Source organism: Delphinus delphis, chromosome 12 (assembly GCF_949987515.2).
Source record: "Delphinus delphis chromosome 12, mDelDel1.2, whole genome shotgun sequence".
Lineage (NCBI taxonomy): Eukaryota > Metazoa > Chordata > Mammalia > Artiodactyla > Delphinidae > Delphinus > Delphinus delphis.
Genome location: NC_082694.2, coordinates 12,521,960 through 12,539,309, shown reverse-complemented (window position 1 = coordinate 12,539,309; position 17,350 = coordinate 12,521,960). Strand labels below are relative to the sequence as shown.

Genomic DNA, 17,350 nt, shown 5'->3' with positions numbered 1-17,350 from the left:
TTCAGCGACTCACAGCTGCTTCGTATTTAAAGCACAAGTGCAGGTGCAAACTGTGGACTCCCCGATCCGGAGACCTAATCATTTCAAAATTCATGTCCATTCTGTCCTTTTTTATTATAATAACCTTATAGAAAAATGGTTCCGTGATCTAACTTAAAATACTTTGTGTTTTTCTTTATAGTTCCTCTGACCCCTGCCTATATACGGACATCTATCTTTTGCACATTCCCTTAAATAAACGTGGTCCATGCCGGTCCTGTTAGTGGCAACTCCAGCAAAGTTGCAGGCTAACGAATTCCTGATAAAATGGCATCTATTGAAAACCTAGAACTAGTGTTTAACTCTTCACTGTTTCTGGGAACCAGAGTGGATTTCCTCAGGGCCCGTGAAGATTTGAGAAGAGAGGATACTGCAGGTGTGCATATCAGGCCCCCTGGTTAAGGATGACCAGCTTACTACCTAGTGATCCTGAGCAAGACACCCTACTCTTAAGGACCTCAGGGTCCTCATATAAAAGACATCAAATTAGGGTCTCCAACATCCTTCTCTCTTGGGAAGAAATGACACAAATATTGATAATCTTGATCAAGTCACTGTAATTTACTTCACTGAATCACCCACAGCTACAGTGCCGCCTGTACATTACTTTAATCAAGTTGAAGAATATCCTAATGGTGGACTTACTGCTGTTCCAGATATTACTCAATTCAGCTGAGTGTCCATCCCTTGCAAGAATTCTGATCACGGAATTTGCTTAGTTGGGAGGTCACATAAGATTTTTTTCTCTTCCAAATGAGTTTATGAGAGTTCAGCCGAATACATGCAAAAGTATACATTCTTCTCTAAAGTTCTCAAAATATCACCCAGTCACCTTCTGAACTCTAAAAACATCAGCTCAGAATAAGACACCGTCTAAGTTTAAAAACTCTCCAAATCTTTTGACTATCTAATGGCCCCTTAGAGCACACCTAGAGCTGCCAGTCAGGCGGTCCAAACCCATCTCCTTGGCAAGAAGACCAGGGAAGATGCAGCGGCTCACCCACGGTCTCATGGGGGCCGGTGGCAGGACCCCCACTTGGGACTCGCAGCCCAGAGAGCAAGGCTGTGCTTTCCTCCTAAATGACCCCGGGTGAGACGAATGTGCCAGTTTTGGTTTCTATAAGCCTTTAAACCTCATTCATTATGAAATGGTGATTTTAATTCTCCCATCAGAAGCTGTGTCTACATAATGGAAAAACATCTGTGTTTTGTAGTTGATGGAGAAAAAAATATAGCCATGGGCAAGACACCCGAGTCTTGACACTGGCGGAGAATGGCAGCGCGAGAGACCCAGCCAGAGGTTAAACCGACCAACGGGAAATGCGGAAATCGTTTTCTTTCCTTGATGATGACCAAGATAACTTGGAAAATGCTAAAAAGGGGGTCATCTTATGAATGTGTTGACACGCTAAACTCTAACTGGAGTCATCAGGTCTCTGGTAACCCCGAGGTGGTTTTCTGAAAAGGAAACACACAATGATTCACCAGAAGACATGACACAGTCTGGAAGAGGCCCAAACATCAGGTTGGAGAAAGTAAAAACACAGCAGATCAAAGAGGACTCCACTCGGAGTGGAGGAATCCCAGAGAAAAGCCTCCTGAGTCAACGCTGCTCCGAATTCATTTAGAAACTTCAGTGACCACAGTCCACCTAATTCTAAAACTGTACATGCCAGGAAGTCCTGATATAAACACAAACAAACAAAACCCCTCCTGGCTAAGAGGAAAGAGTAGAGAATGAAAAGGGACGGTGAGAAGAGAAGCAGCTGTCTCACTGTCTCCAGTATCTGCGGTAGGAGGACCCAACCCTTGGGACGATGGATTATTCCACATTTATGTCCTGGCCTGGCTTATCCGTGTCACCCCCTCCAACTCACTGGGCCTGCCCCTGCCGACACAAAGTGGAATGCTGAGATGGGGAGCCACGTGGCCGAAGATCTGTCTCAATTCCCCAGACTTCACACTTTCCGCCTCCTTCCTACCCCAACAGGAGGGCAACATCTGCAGCCGCCGGGGGTGCTGGGAGAGGGAGAAGGGAGAGGAGATAGGGCAAACGAAAGGGGTGGAGGGCTGCCTTGTTTCACAAGTTCCACGCCCACCTGGTGAGTTAGATGTCTCCTCCTGCCAGGTAGGAACACTGTTCTCACTCGCTGGGAGAGCTCTTGAGTCCAGCAGGCCTTGACAGGACTTACAGGCCAGCTGGGAAGAGCATTTGATCACCAAGAGTTCCAGTAGGGCCAAAAGCCAATAGAAAAGAAATCAGCAATACAATCAGCTATTAATCTACCCTCTAAATGGACCAGTGGGGTTGCTAACACAGAAAACAGAAGGCTGTTATTTCTTTACAAGCCTTTTGCTTTTGAATCAGCAAAAGCACAACAACAACTTTTTTTTTTTTTTTTTGCGTTACGTGGGCCTCTCACCGCTGTGGCCTCTCCCGCTGCGGAGCACAGGCCCTGGAGGCGCAGGCCCAGCGGCCACGGCCCACGGGCCCAGCTGCTCTGCGGCACGTGGGATCCTCCTGGACCAGGGCACGAACCCGCGTCCCCTGCATCGGCAGGCGGACTCCCAACCACTGCGCCACCAGGGAAGCCCCACAACAACATTTTAAAAGAAAGGAAGAAAGAACACTTACCTGAAGGAAGCGATGATTGCTGTAACTTCATCATCTGGATAAAATTGAGTAATTGCATGATGGGCCCCCAGCAATTCCTTCCCATCTTTCCACCAAGAAATAGTTGCACTGTCCTGGTATATATTAGGTATGTTGATCGAGCAATTAAACTTGACATCTTTGTGTTCAGAAAGTATTATGTGGCCAACCGTGTGATTAAACGCAAGAGGCAGTAGGGACGTGGACCTGGCGGAGGTCACTCCGGGAAGGGCTGCATTTCCGGTGTGCGGTCTTCCAGGCTGGATGGGTGGAAACGTGGAGGTGGGCTGGAACCCACTGGTGTGAGGAAAGGAAAATGGTGTGTGGTCAGTCTGCAGGCTTCCCGGGAAAGATCTGGGGAACAGCGGGTTGGGCTTGGTTTCTTCGCTCACCTCAGCGACAGCTACAAAACAGAAGATTGGATTTTTAGCCTTTTAAATAATGGAGTTTTCCAAGTAGGTCCCCAACTTAATAGGCCATGATGAGAGAGTGACGGGCATCCTGAATGTCCTTAGAAAGCATGAGCGGAATTTATTTAACACACACGAATAGTGTGAATATTCTCTTTCACAAGTTCATTCATTCGCTTACTTCCTTCTTTCTAAAGAATACGTAAGAAATATAATGCCCCCGTCAAAATTTTTTCTTTTTTTAAATTGAGACATAATTGAGATATATATATATAACATATTTGTTTCAGGTGTACAATGCAGTGATTCCATACTTGTATATTTTGCCAAATGATTGCTGCAATAAGTCTACTTAATATCCATCACCACACATAGTGAGACACTTTTTTTTCTTGTGATAACTTTTAACATCTACCCTCTTAGCAACGTTTAAGTATATAATACAGTACTATTAACTACAGTCAGCATTAACTCCATTGCATTGCCAGGACTTACCTATTTTATAACTGGAAGTTTGTATCTTTTGACCACTTCACCCATTTTTTTTTTTTTTTTTTTTTGGCCACCGCGCTGCGTGGCATGTGGAATCTTAGCTCCCCAACCAGGGATCGAGCCCGTGCCCCTTGCATCGGAAGCACGGAGTCTTAACCACTGGGCCGCCAGGGAAGACCCTCAACCAGTTTTTGAAATTCGTGACTCATTCCAAATCCCTCATACCCATCTCACCAGCATGGCAGGCAGGTGATGGCGCCTGAGATCACCTTCCTACTGTCTCCTCAGTCACAAGACTATGCTTGGCCAACAGTCTTGCAAAGGCTGCTACTGGTCACAAAGGGGCGAGTTTACAATTCTTGTGCCTCAGCATGACCCACCCTAAGCATGGGGGAAAAAAATCAACATGTGCTTATGTCACCAGCTATAGAATGACTTGGAGCTTCCAGCAAAATGCTTGCCTGCAGGAATAGGCCTGGAAATATTTTGATTTCATTTGACCCACAAGAATTTCTAAAAATACAGGCTCACATCAGTTGTACTTTTAGTTTTTTTTTTTGTGTGTGGTACGCGGGCCTCTCACTGTTGTGGCCTCTCCCGTTACGGAGCACAGGCTCCGGACGCGCAGGCTCAGCGGCCATGGCTCACGGGCCCAGCCGCTCCGCGGCATGTGGGATCTTCCCGGACCGGGGCACGAACCCGTATCCGCCGCATTGGCAGGCGGACTCTCAACCACTGCGCCACCAGGGAAGCCCGTACTTTTAGTTTTAATGGCATTTTTGGAACGTACATTCTATACTAGTTGCAATTTATTCAAATACATTGACCATGGGTGGTGAGACAGGCAGGGAGGAGAGACACAGGCTGGCACCTTGTGGGTGAGTGACGGGGGTACACAGAGGCACCTCATGCCTCCTGTCATGCTCAGGACCTCACACCTTCCTGCGCTCCTGAGTGTGAGTGTGCAGGGGGTGCAGACTTAGCAAACAAGAACAAAAGACACCCAGTTAAACTTGAATTTCAGATAAACAACAAGTAATTTTTAGTATAGGGACTTCCCTGGAGGTCCAGTGGTTAAGACTTCGCCTTCCAGTGCAGGGGCTGCAGGTTCGATTCCCGGTCGGGAAACTAAGATCCCACATGCCTCGCGGCCAAAAAACCAAAACATAAACCAGAAGCAATACTGTAACAAATTCAATAAAGACTTGAGAAATGGTTCACATCAAAAACAAAAATCTTAAAAAATTTTTTTGAGTATAAGGATTCAGTTAAGTACTTATTGGGTGAATGGAGGTACAAGCAGATTTGGGGGCAAAAGCGGGGATCTGAGAATTTATACCTCTGGCTTCCTCCCTGCAGGTCACTCTGGACCACACGTATCCCTGAACGGAGGACCGGGGCTCCTGCCAGGGAGTCCTCTCCATCCAGCTCTCTCTCCCCGACCAGGTCAACTCTCCCAGTTGCTGCATTTGGGAACTGCGTCCGGGGTGAATGCCAGGTTGGAGGACAAGAGGTTTCACTATAAGAAACGAGGGAGAGCTCATTGCTTGTCCTTGAGGCTGAGGTCTCAGGGGCTCTGGGAGTGCAGGGGTTCTCTGCAGGCTCTGGGGGAGGGCTTTGTGGGCCGGCTGCTGGCTGGCCTTGAGCTCAGTCGTCCAGACAGATTAGTGTGCTGTGATGGGAGTGATGATTTATTCCAAGGAGTGGACGTCAGGGTGATTCTGCAGAGAGGGGCCCCTGCCTCTCCTGTCGTCCCCACGCCAGGCAAACTTTATGTACAGGGATGGTAGGAAGAGGTGAAGCCCATCTTCTCTGATCTGGGGGGTCCCTTCTGCAGTAATGGATGCTCCCCATCTTGTCTGATTTGGGGATCCCTCTGCAGTAATGGCTGCTCTAGCTATTTATCTTATGCCTGTAGACCCTGCTCAGAACACTCTTTTTCTACAGGCTTCAAAGCACTTACAGTTCACCTCTGTCTCTTGGAGGCAAACTTACCTGCAGTCTTTCCTATTTCTTGAGGTGGGGAGTCAGGGGTTTTGTCCAAATAACTTTTTTTTTCTTGTGTGTTAAATATAAGGCAAAAAAGTAGAGTGGGAGAAACAAATGATGCTTCCTTTGGTTTGTTTAATTTCCTTAAAAACACTGAACATTCCTGGGACTTCCCTGGTGCTCCAGTGGTTAAGACTCTGCCTTCCAATGCAGGGGACACAGGTTCAACCCCCGGTTGGGGAACTAAGATCCCACATGCGGTGGGGCAACTAAGCCTGTGTGCTCTGGAGCCCGTGAGCCACAACTAGGGAGCCCATGTGCTGCAACTACTGAGCCCGCACACTCTGGAGCCCACCTGCCACAACTAGAGAGAAGCCCCGCACGCTGCAGGGAAGAGCCCGCGCACCACAATGAAAGTTCCCGCATGCCGCAAATGAGAGCTGATGCAGCCAAATAAATAAATATTTTTAAAAATTGAGCATTTCTAATTATAAAGGTAACACAAGTCTGTTGTAAAAAGTTCAAATATTTATGGGAGCACAGAAAGTATAAAATGGAAACCTGTTTTGTAATCCCAACCGTGCAAGATAACCTCTGGTTATAGTTTGGGGTATAAGCGTTAGTTTACTATGAGCTGCTCACTGAACGAACTAATGGCAAAGCCATCCAGTCAGATGACATCACTGAAACTGGGGAGCAGTCAAACCCCGTAATCACTATGGATGGTTTAAAAGGTAACTGATCTCCACAATTTCATTTGCCAGAAGCTGGTAGTATGATTGAATTGCCAACAGATATTTATATAACAGCACCTCCAGGTCTAAGATTTGCTGTGACTGTCTAATGGGATACGGAAAGGCACTTGCCCCAGAAGACAGGCAGCAGAGGGTCCCAGGAGTTAAAGGGGGGAGGGGACACAGCTAACTGTGTGCTCGTGGGAGGCTTTCCCTGATCTCCCCACCGCCACCCTGTCTAGTTAAACCTCCCAGGTCAGGTGCTGGGACCCTCCCCTTTGTAATATCTGTAATTTCTCATTCAATTCTTTCTCCCCTGCCGGGTTGACTGAAAGTCCCCCACACTGTAGTCAGTTCCTTGGAGGTGCTCAAAATAGGTTTGTTGAATGAATAGGTAAGGGCATGAATTAAAGGAGGGGTAGGGGAGGGTTGACAGGGTTTCAAGGGGCAGAGGTGGTGGAAAACTGGAGTGAAAGGAAGAGGCCCTCATAGTTTGGGAACACCAGTTTAGCTGCAGGGTGGCGCTTCTGTGCTAGGAGAAAAATGAGAGATACAGTGAAATGAGGCTGAACGTGGAGAGCCCTGAATCGCCGCGGAGGGAATAGGGATTCCTGGAAGGTTTCTGAGCAGTGGAGGGAGAAGATGAGAGGTGTGCTTGACCGGGGCGTGGACATCTGCCTGAGAGGGAGGAAGGAGGAGGCCAGGACGTAGCAGGAAGGAGGCAGGAAAGAGGAGAGGGGCTGATCCCAACAGCATCCTCGAGTACTGCCATCACGTCAAAAAGAAAGGTCAGTTTCAGATGCAAACCACTACATACAGAATGGATAACCAACGAGGTCCTACTGTGTAGCACAGGGAACTATATTCAGTATCTTGTGATGAACCATAATGGAAAAGAATATGAAAAGGAATGTATATATAGGTATAACCGAGTCATTTTGGTATACAGCATCAGTTAACACAACATTGTAAATCAGCTATACTTCAATAATGAAAATATATATATATTAAAAAAAAAAAGATACGTCAGTTTGACACCAAATGTTTAGGAAGGGCGTAACACAGGGCAGCTCTCAGGAGTGGACACCTGGCAGCTTTATCCTGGCCATTGCTTGGATAGTGTGGCCCCCATGGGGAAAATGGGGATGTAATAATAATGGTGTCCCACAGGGTTGCGGTTAGGAATAAAGGAGTCATTACTATGTCTGGCTCATAGTAAGCGCTCAGTAAACGTTAGTGATTATCACTTCTATTACTTTCTCTTTGTATCAGTAAAACCTGCCACGGCCCAGTACTTGAGAACTGCTGATCTACAGGGGTTGACGCTGAGGGCTGAACAACCACGCATGCTTGGTGAGGTTCTCACTGCGCAGCTCTGGCAAGGAGTGGGGCTGGGATGGGGTGTCGCCCCGCAGAGTTTTCAGTGTAAACAGTGCTTTACAGTATGTGCTGTGCGGTGCATAACCTCGCCAGCTGTATATGGGGGCCTTGACTGAATACGGGTAATGTGGGAAAAGGCAAGATGAAAACGATTCCAAGGTTTTGGACCCCAAAGTCAGAGCAATGATCGATTAGAAATTACATGTTAAGCTGCTAATTTTTCAGTGTTCTGACTACTTCAGTTGTATAATGTCCCTCCCCCTGTTTTTCCTCACAGAAGTGGAAGATTTTAAAATTATTTTGTTGGTGGGGCGAGGTAGTGACAGTAGGAGGATGCGATCAGACCAAAAATCTTTTAAACTTTTACTTTTTATTAACGTGTTCTTGTTAATTCATTTTCAAGATGACAAGAGCAAACGTGGTGGGCCTGTTTGATGATCCCCATTGTGGAGACAATGTTTTTAGCCAGAGTCAGAGGTGTATTAAAAGCCCACAGCCAGAGACTTAATGAGAATTTGGTCCTCTCTCCATGGCACACGTGGAAAAGCAGGCTGCCGCTGGAATTCATGAGACATCTCCCCCTTCCCTTCCCCACTCCCATCTTCTTTCACGGTTATTTTCTCACGTGGACGGGACAGAGGCTAAAGTGGGAAGTTTGGCCTCACAAGCAAATGCAGCTGAACAACTTGGATAAATGGCCTCCCACTCAGGTCCAAGAGTAGCTTGTCCACATGTTCCAGCAGTTCATTCGCCCACCCCAGGGGGCCACATCCATCCAGTCCTGGAGTTGGTCGTGGAGCGCCCCTGCTGTGTGCCCCTGTGTTTCCAATGACCACCCAGGCCTTGACCAGATTCCAAGGCCAGCTTCATAAAGACAAGGATTGTGTTACCATCATCTTCCTCCAGTGCTCAGCACGGGGACAGGCCCGTGGGATATGATTAGCAAATGTTTCTTCAGCCAACGAATAAAGTGATTAGACCTATGGTCCATTGTTTGAGGTTTGTCTTGTTTTTCTGAACAAATTTGCCTGCAGCTTCCTTGAGGGCTGGAGGCGGTATCCTCTGAACCCAGCCTGATGCCTGGGCACGGAGCTGATATGCAGCAAACACCTACAGAACAAATGGGTGTGACACAGGCAGGGACACTGCTGTGGCTGGGAGTGGGACTGTGGTGGGTCTGTAGCCAGGCCTCTGCAGCAGCATCTCCTCCCCAAACCACCTGCAGCTGCGGTGGGGCAGATACTGAGGACCACAGCCTCTTGGACTCAAAACTGGTCAATGAGGGGATGCTAGGGAAGGAGCTATTTTCTGAACTATAAACGGAGCTGCCATACGATCCCACCCCTGGGCATATATCCGGAGAAAACTCTAATTCAAAAAGATACACGCACCCCTATGTTCACAGCAGCACTGTTCACGATAGCCAAGACATGGAAGCAACCTAAGTGTCCATCGACCGAAGAATGGGTAAAGAAGATGTGGTACATGTATACAATGGAATATTACTCAGCCATAAAAAAGAATGAAATAATGCTATTTGCAGCAACATGGATGGACCTGGAGATTATCATACTAAGTGAAGTAGGTGAGAGAAAGACAAATATATGATATCACTTATATGTGGAATCTAAAATAGGAGAGGAGGGAGTAGGGAGAACCCGGTGTGGCTCCCACTGGCTGGCACTGCAGCCCTGCTGTTATTTGACCCATCCAGCCCAGGTGCTTCTGGTTCCTTCCCAGGTCTTCGGGGTAGTAAAGCGGGCTGATGGCACGTAACACCAGCGTGCACTCTCCCTCCCGCGCAGCTGCCGCCCTGCCCAACCCTCCTCTTGCAGCTTAGAGGGACTCCAGGGTCAGGGAGGCGGCGTGAGGTTGCCACTCCACCCAATACCCCGGGACCTGCGATTTCAGCAGCCGCTGCTTCCTTTATCCACCTTATTTTATCACCAGGCTGTGATCCTGAAGCTTCAGTAAAAATCTAAAGGAGGGCTTCCCTGGTGGCGCAGTGGTTGAGAGTCCGCCTGCCGATGCAGGGGACACGGGTTCGTGCCCCGGTCTGGGAAGATCCCACGTGCCGCGGAGCGGCTGGGCCCGTGAGCCATGGCCGCTGAGCCTGCGCGTCCGGAGCCTGTGCTCCGCAACGGGAGAGGCCACAACGGTGAGAGGCCCGCGTACCGCAAAAAAAAAAAAAAGAAAAAAAAAAAAAAGAAGAAGGGCCATTCATGGGATAAATGCACCTAGTGCAGGAAAAGTGCAGGCAGAAACCGAGAGCTGACCTGAGGGAAGGGGCCCCGGCAGGGGCTTTACCGGAAACAAGGGGGAGTAATTGGTGGGTTGCATGTGTCTGGAGGGGTCACAGCCTCAGCAGAAAAAAGCAGAGGTGACAGTGAACCACTGAGATGCCCGCACCGGGTAAAAAGTGGGGTTGGTATAAAACATGGTGTTGGTGAGTCAGATTTTCTACACAGGCTCCGGTGGGCGGGCACCGGGTTGCCAGATAAAAAATGGGATGCCCCACTTACACTTGGATTTCAGATAAACAATGCCTATGTGGGTTATACTTAGTTAAGTAAATGCAACTTAGTATCCTTTAGCACAAACCAGCTGGAGCCGGTGCCCAGGGAGTTCACTGTCGCGCTCCCCCTAGGCTGGCCTCCTGGGGCCTAGAGCAGGATGAGGAAGGGGTGTAGAGGGGCAAACAGGGACCCCAACACACCAAGCAAGCTAGCCAACCTCTCTGTGCCCTCACCTGGAGGATGTGCGGCGGCTCGGGCCTCTGAGCCAAACGCATGATTATCGGGGTGACTCCTCACTCCCCCTGGCCCCCTTATGCATTGGCTCCAAAACAAAAGACTGGAGCCCCACAGGTGCCTCTTCCCCTTGCTTGGCCTTGTGCACACACTTTAGCAGTAGAAGCTCCAAGGAACTCAAAGGGCTTTAGGCAGCCCCCCATAACCCCCTTCAGCCTGCACCCCACTTTCTGACGAGCATTTGACTGTTTCTTTTTTTTTTTTTTGCGGTACGCGGGCCTCTCACTGTTGTGGCCTCTCCCATTGCAGAGCACAGGCTCCGGACGCGCAGGCTCAGCAGTCATGGCTCACGGGCCCAGCCGCTCTGCAGCATGTGGGATCTTCCCGTACCGGGGCACGAACCCGCGTCCCCTGTATCGGCAGGCGGACTCTCAACCACTGCGCCACCAGGGAAGCCCCATTTGACTGTTTCTTGATAGAAGTGCTTTGCAAAAGAAGCTTCCCCAGCAGACTGCGACTGACTGACTCTTTCCCATCATTTTCTAACTCCACCGTGCTTTCAAAACCAGCAGAACATCAGGATCTCTAGGGAAGCTTTTAAAGCTCTGACGCCTAGGTTTCACCCAGAGCTTGAATTAACTGGCCAGCAGTGCAGCTTAGGCATCTCGGGATTTTAAAAAACCTCCTCTAGTGATTCTAGAGGAATTAGGGTCAGATCTAATTCCTAGAGAATTAGGGAATGGATCCATCCGGTGGCCCAAATCATCTTGTGGGGTGGGGGGCGCTCCTGAGGGTTTAGACCTGATGCTTAGAGTCCATGTGGCTTGGGAGCGTGGGAAGAACAAGAACTCTGGGGCCTGAGTTCAGTCCCAGCTCTGCCACTCAGAGGCCAGGCGCCAGTCCCTTGTCCTTCTGAGATTCAGTCTCCTCCTCTGTGAAGGAAGACAGGTAACACCTCCTTCTCTCAGAGATCAGAGCAGAACACTGCGCACGGAACACTGCGCAGGCACACGATCCATGCCAGTTACGGCTTTCATAACATGAAACATCTGATCTGCCTGGTTTCAAAGGTGCAACTAGTCATGTCTGGACTATCAAAGGCCAACATATGGAACCGATTATGCTGACTTAGATCGTTCAGCCTCTTGCAGTGAAACAGGAATATATGTTTACCCAACCAAGGGTGGCTTTCCTTCTCTTTCCCCTTTGGCAGCATGCCAAGGGTCACAGAAAGGCTGAGGGGACACTTTCTGGCCAAGGTTGTGAAGCAGCCGCCCCCCGGTCCCCGGGTCATCTGGGGCTGCTTCTCCGCAAAAACCAGCTATGGTTTTCACAAGACCCGGGAGAGACGCTCTGTCCCCGAGTTTAACTCCTCTGTCCTGCCACCCCTGACACACATCCTCCAGCCCACCAATACCTGAAATCCTATTAATTTTAGTCTTTCTTTTCAGGAAAAAATAGTTCCTTCTAAAACGTGACCGTCGCTAAAGACCGAACACCTTAGCAAGCACAGTTTGTCCAAGTCTTTCTTAAGTGACAGAGGGCACAGAATTCCCTCCAAAAACAGAGTAGATGGACTTTCCCCTATTTCTTCCACTAAGTACACTTAAAAACACCGGGCATTATATTGATATATAAAACGAACATTTTTTTAAAACCCTGAAGAGTGGACAGATGGTAAACCGACTAGGGACCTCAGGACCCAGGAACAACATGGTGACGAATTCCCTGGGTCTCCTTTTGTCCTTTGTGTCCCAGATTTGGAAATGCTAACAGGCAAAGACAAAAAACAACAACAAAAGCCTGCTATCTCTAGTCAAAGGACTAGGAGAGGGCACCTCAGCAAGACAGAAGGCTTTTAAACAGTAAACTGCTCTCCTCCAGGCAAACAGCCCAGGAAAAACCACGGCCCCATCCCCACCCAGGCCAGAAAAGATCAAGTGGGGAGCCTAGACTTGGACCCTTCCCAGGCTGTGAAGGGGTGCTACAAATGTTCCACTGGGTGGTATCAGAGCAGGTCAAGGAGGGAACAGGCACTTTCATCCCTACTGGTTGGCGTTAGTAAAGCCCACGTGGGAGCCTCGACTTTTATTCCCACATGGCATTAACAAGGCATCCCTCCTCATCCCCAGCAGGGTGGTATGAGAGGAAGCCTAGTAGAGATTCAGGGCTTTCACTACTCCCTAGCGTCGGTGGAGGTCAGGTGGGGAACAGTTGGAAAGTAAGCAGGCACTCCTACCCCTCCCTCAGCCAGAACTCCCACCCCACCCCTGACCAGCAGTAATGAGGACGAGGACCAGCCCATACTTAGATGTCAATGGCGGCTGAGTGGGGAACCTGGAATTCTACCCCCACCAGGCAGTGAGGCCCCCTACCAGAGCGTTTCAGAGAAAACCAAGTAAAACAAAAGACAAATAAGAGTCAGTCTCATAGTACCCCAAATGTCTAGGTTTTAGTTAAAAAATTCTGTCTGAAACTGAACGAAATACAAACACCAAGATGACAGGGAATTATCTGAAAAAGCTTTTAAAGAAGGAATCATAAAAATACTTCAATGAGCAATTATGAATATGAAACACATGAATAAAATAGGAAGCCTTAGCAAATAAATGCAAAGTCTCAGTAAAGAAAGAGAAGATTGAGAAGAGAAACAAATGGGAATTTTTGAACTAAAAAATACAATAACCAAAATAAAAAACTCAGTGGATGTGCTCAACAGCAGAATGAAGGGGCAGAGGAAAGAATCAGTGAACCAGAAGATACAGCAATAGAAAATTATCCAATCTGAACAACAGAAAAAACTGAACAGAGCCTCTGCAACCTGTAGGACTATATTACTGAAGAGCTAACATTTGTATCATCAGAGTCCTGGAAGGAGAAGACAAAGATGGCAAGGCTGAAAAAGCGCTTGAAGAAATAATGGCTGAAAACTCCCCAAATATGACAAAAGATATAAACCTACAAAATTAAACATCTGAATGAACCCAAAAGAAGATAACCCCCCAAAATACCCACAGCAAGGTACATTATAATCAAAATTCTGAATACTAAAGACAAAGAAAACATTTTGAAAGCACTGAGAGAGAGAGATGACACCTTACCTAGAGGGGAAAACCAATTCATATGACAGTGAATTTCTCATTAAAAACCATGGAGGATAGAAGGAAGTGGCCATTTTCCTAAGTGATGAGAGAAAAGGAATGTCAACTCAGAATTCTTCTGGAATGAAGGGGAAATCAAAATATTCTCATATTAAGGAAAACTAAGAGAATTTGTCATCAGCAGACCTACTCTAAAAGAACAGCTAAAGGAAATTCTCTAAACAGAAAAGAAACAATAAAAAAAGAAACCCTGAATCATCAGGAGGGAGGAAAAAACACAGAAAGCAAGAATACTGGTCAATACAATAGAATTTCTTCCTCCTCTTGATTTTTCTAAACTACATCTGATGGTTGAAGAAAAACTGTAACACTGTCTGATGTGGTTTTATATATGAAGAGGAAATATTTAAGATAATTATGCTTTAAATGGGGGAGGTAAAGGGACTTAGAAGAAGGTAGGGATTCTATAATTCACTTGAACTGGTAAAACATCAACACCTAATAGACCACAAATTACATTAAATGTAAATGACATAAATATTTCCATTAAAAGACAGATAATGGCAGAGTAGATTAAAAAACATGACCCAACTATCTGCCAGTTATAAAAAAATCACTCCAAATATAATGATATAGGCAAGTTGAACAAAAAGATAGAAAAAAGACATATCATGCAACCATTAACCAAAAGAAAAGCAGGATGCCTACATTAACATCAGATAAAGTAGATTTCGAAACAAAGAAAATTATCAGAGACAGTAAGACACATTATGTAAGGATAAGAGTCAATCTACCAAGAAGACACAGGAGTCTTAAATGAGTATGCACTAAAGCAAAGAGCTTCAAAATATGTGAAGCAAAAACCAATAGAACTGAAAGGAGACATAAACAAATCAACAATTATAATTGGAGACTTCCAACATCTCTCTTTCAACAATCGATCAAAGGACTGGGCACAAAATAAGCAAGGATAAAGAAGAACTTGATGAGATTGCCAATGAAAAGAGTCTAGACTACATTTATAGAACATTCCACCCAACAACAGCAGAATACACATTCTTTCCCAATGACGATGGGATATAAACCAAGAAAAACCATTATCTTGAGCCATAAAGCAAATCTCAACAAATTTAAAAGAACTAAAATCATACAGTTTATACTCTCTGATTACAATGGAAATTATTATAAATTAATAACAGAAGGTAACAAGAAATTTTCCAAATACTTGCAAACTGAATGTCTAAATAATCTATGGATCAAAGGGGAAGTCTCAGGGAAATTTTTTTAAAAATACATTGAACTGAATGAAAATGAAATTACAATGTATCAAAATATGTGGGACACAGTTGACACAGTTTTGAGGGGAAATTTTATTTAGTAGTTTAATCTCATAACATGGAGAAAGAAGAGCAAAGCAATCCCAAAACAAGCAGAAGGAAGAAAATAAGTATAGGAAATGAATTGAAAAAAGAAAAGCAATAGAGAAAATCAATGAAACAAAGAGCTGGTTGTTTGAAAAGATCAATAAAATGGATAAATCTCTAGCAAGACTGACAAAGAAAAAAAGAAGACAAAAATTACTAATATCAGGGCTTCCCTGGTTGGCGCAGTGGTTGAGAGTCCGCCTGCCGATGCAGGGGACACGGGTTCGTGCCCCGGTCCGGGAAGATCCCACATGCCGTAGAGCGGCTGGGGCCGTGGGCCATGGCTGCTAAGCCTGCGCGTCCGGAGCCTGTGCTCCGCAACAGGAGAGGCCACAACAGTGAAAGGCTTGCGTACCACAAAAAAAAAAAAAAAATTACTAATATCAGGAATGAAACAGGGAGTATCACTATAGACTCTGAAGACATCAAAAGTATAATAATTAAATACTATGTTTGCAGCCAACTAAGCCCACCATGCTCTCTTCCCCATGGGAGCCCAGTGTGCAGTGGATGCAAACAGCAGCCTCCTCGGAAGTACACGCAGCCTGTTGCCTGTACGGGTTGCTCTAAGGGACCCTGGAGACAGCCCTCTGCAGTGGACATTCATGTCTGGCATGCTAACTCCAATCTAGGCTCCAGACAGGTATGCACGGTGACTTTGGAAAGCGCCAGGGCACAGTGGCCAGTGGCCACACTGGCCAGGTCATAATGTCCATCCACATCAAGTGGCAGAACAAGGAGCACGTGACTGAGGCCCTCGGCAGGGCCAAGTTCAAGTTCCCCGGCCTCCAGAAAATCCACATCCCCAAGAAGCGGGGATTTACTAAGTTTAATGAGGATGAGTTGCAAAATATGGTGACAGAAAAGTGGCTCATCCCAGATGCCTTCGGGGTCAAATACGTCTCTGACAGTGGACACTGAGTTTAATCACCAATGGCCAATGACTTAAACCATCATGCTTGTGTCATAAAACCCCACATAAAGGGCTTAAACAACAAGGTCTGAGGAGTTTCTGAGTTGGTGATGAGCTGAGAGGGCGGTACACCGGAGGGGGCATGGAAGCCCTGAGCCCCTTCCCACATACCTTGCCCTATATGTCTCTTCCATTTGGCTGTTCCTGAGTTGTATCATTTATAATGAAACAGTAATCCTGAGTATAGCGCTTTACTGAGGGCTGTGAATCAGTCTAGCAAAGTATCAAACCTGAGGGGGAGAGGAAGCCATGGGAATTCTGAATTTATAGTCAGCTGGGCAGAAGTGTGGGCAGCCTGGACACTCCATGTGAGCTGGTGTCTGAAGTGGGTGTTGGCGGGGAGGCAGTCTTACGGGATTGAGCCTTTAACCTGTGGAGGCTCTGCTCACTCTAGGCAGTTAGTGTCAAAACTGAAATGAATGGTAGGACTCCCAGTTGATGTCCCCTTTGGTGGAGCCGCTGAAGCGAGGTTTTCTGTAACGTGCAAACAAATGTAAACCCCAAGGACATGGTAACACTACAGTGTTACCAATATAATGATGCGTGATCAAAGGATAGAGAGATGAGTGGGAATTAAAACACCGATGGCGGGGAGGGGGTAGTGCTTTTCTCCAGGAGGAGGGGAGCGAAGGGATGAGACTAGAGAGGGGAGCAGTGGGGGGCTTCAACTGTACCGCTCATGTCTGATTTCTGATGCTGAGTGGTGAGCACAGAGGTGAGTTTTATTCCTGTATATTCTTCTGTGTATCCTAAATATTTCATCACAAGATTTGAGTATGTAAATAAAAGAGTAGGTAAGAAAAAAAAATGTGATGGTAAAAAGAGAAAGATAGGCCTTTCTGTTTACTAGCTGGCCCACCTGACAAGAATGATGGGAACCCTCCTTGAATCTTTTTTCCACCCGTAGGTCCCAAAATCATAATGTTGCAGGAAAAAGAGTGGGGCACAAGAGGATGGTCTCGTCCCAGGTCTCGGGCGAGTCCCTGGGATGGGCCGCCAAGTGTGGGTTCTTGGCTTCACGCAGGAAAGACTTCAAGAGTGAGCGACAGTAAAGTGAAAGAAGGTTTATTCAGGGAGAAACGCACTCCACAGACAGAGCGTGGGCCGTCTCAGAAGGCAAGAGATGCCAGGGTCTGGGGGTTGTTGGTTTTCATAGGGGTGGGTAATTTCATAGGCTAATGAGTGGGCGGATTATTGCAACTATTTTGGGGAAGGTGCGGATTTCCAGGAATTGGGTCACTGCCCACTTCTTGACATTTTACGGTTGACCGGGGCACTGTCAGGACTCCTGTGGGTGTGTCATTTGGCTGATGTATTACCGTGAGTGTATAATGAGGCTCAAAGTCTAGTGGAAGTCGACTCGTCTGCCATCTTGGACCTAGCTGGTTCTAACCAGTTTATGTCA

At 46.9% G+C, this 17,350-nt stretch overlaps 1 protein-coding gene and 1 non-coding gene across 2 annotated transcripts in view; one reads left to right on the top strand and one right to left on the bottom strand.

The window, feature by feature from the left end:
- Positions 1-17,350, bottom strand: part of MERTK (MER proto-oncogene, tyrosine kinase) — a 111,117-nt gene that overhangs the window by 85,714 nt on the left and 8,053 nt on the right. The window contains exon 2 of the mRNA XM_060027359.1: positions 2,675-3,095. Within this exon, the coding sequence (XP_059883342.1) occupies positions 2,675-3,095 (421 nt within the window). The remainder of the gene's footprint in view (positions 1-2,674; positions 3,096-17,350) is intronic.
- LOC132435700 (small nucleolar RNA SNORA70) lies at positions 15,426-15,560 on the top strand. The gene has a single exon (XR_009521642.1). It is a non-coding gene; the product is annotated as a small nucleolar RNA SNORA70 (small nucleolar RNA).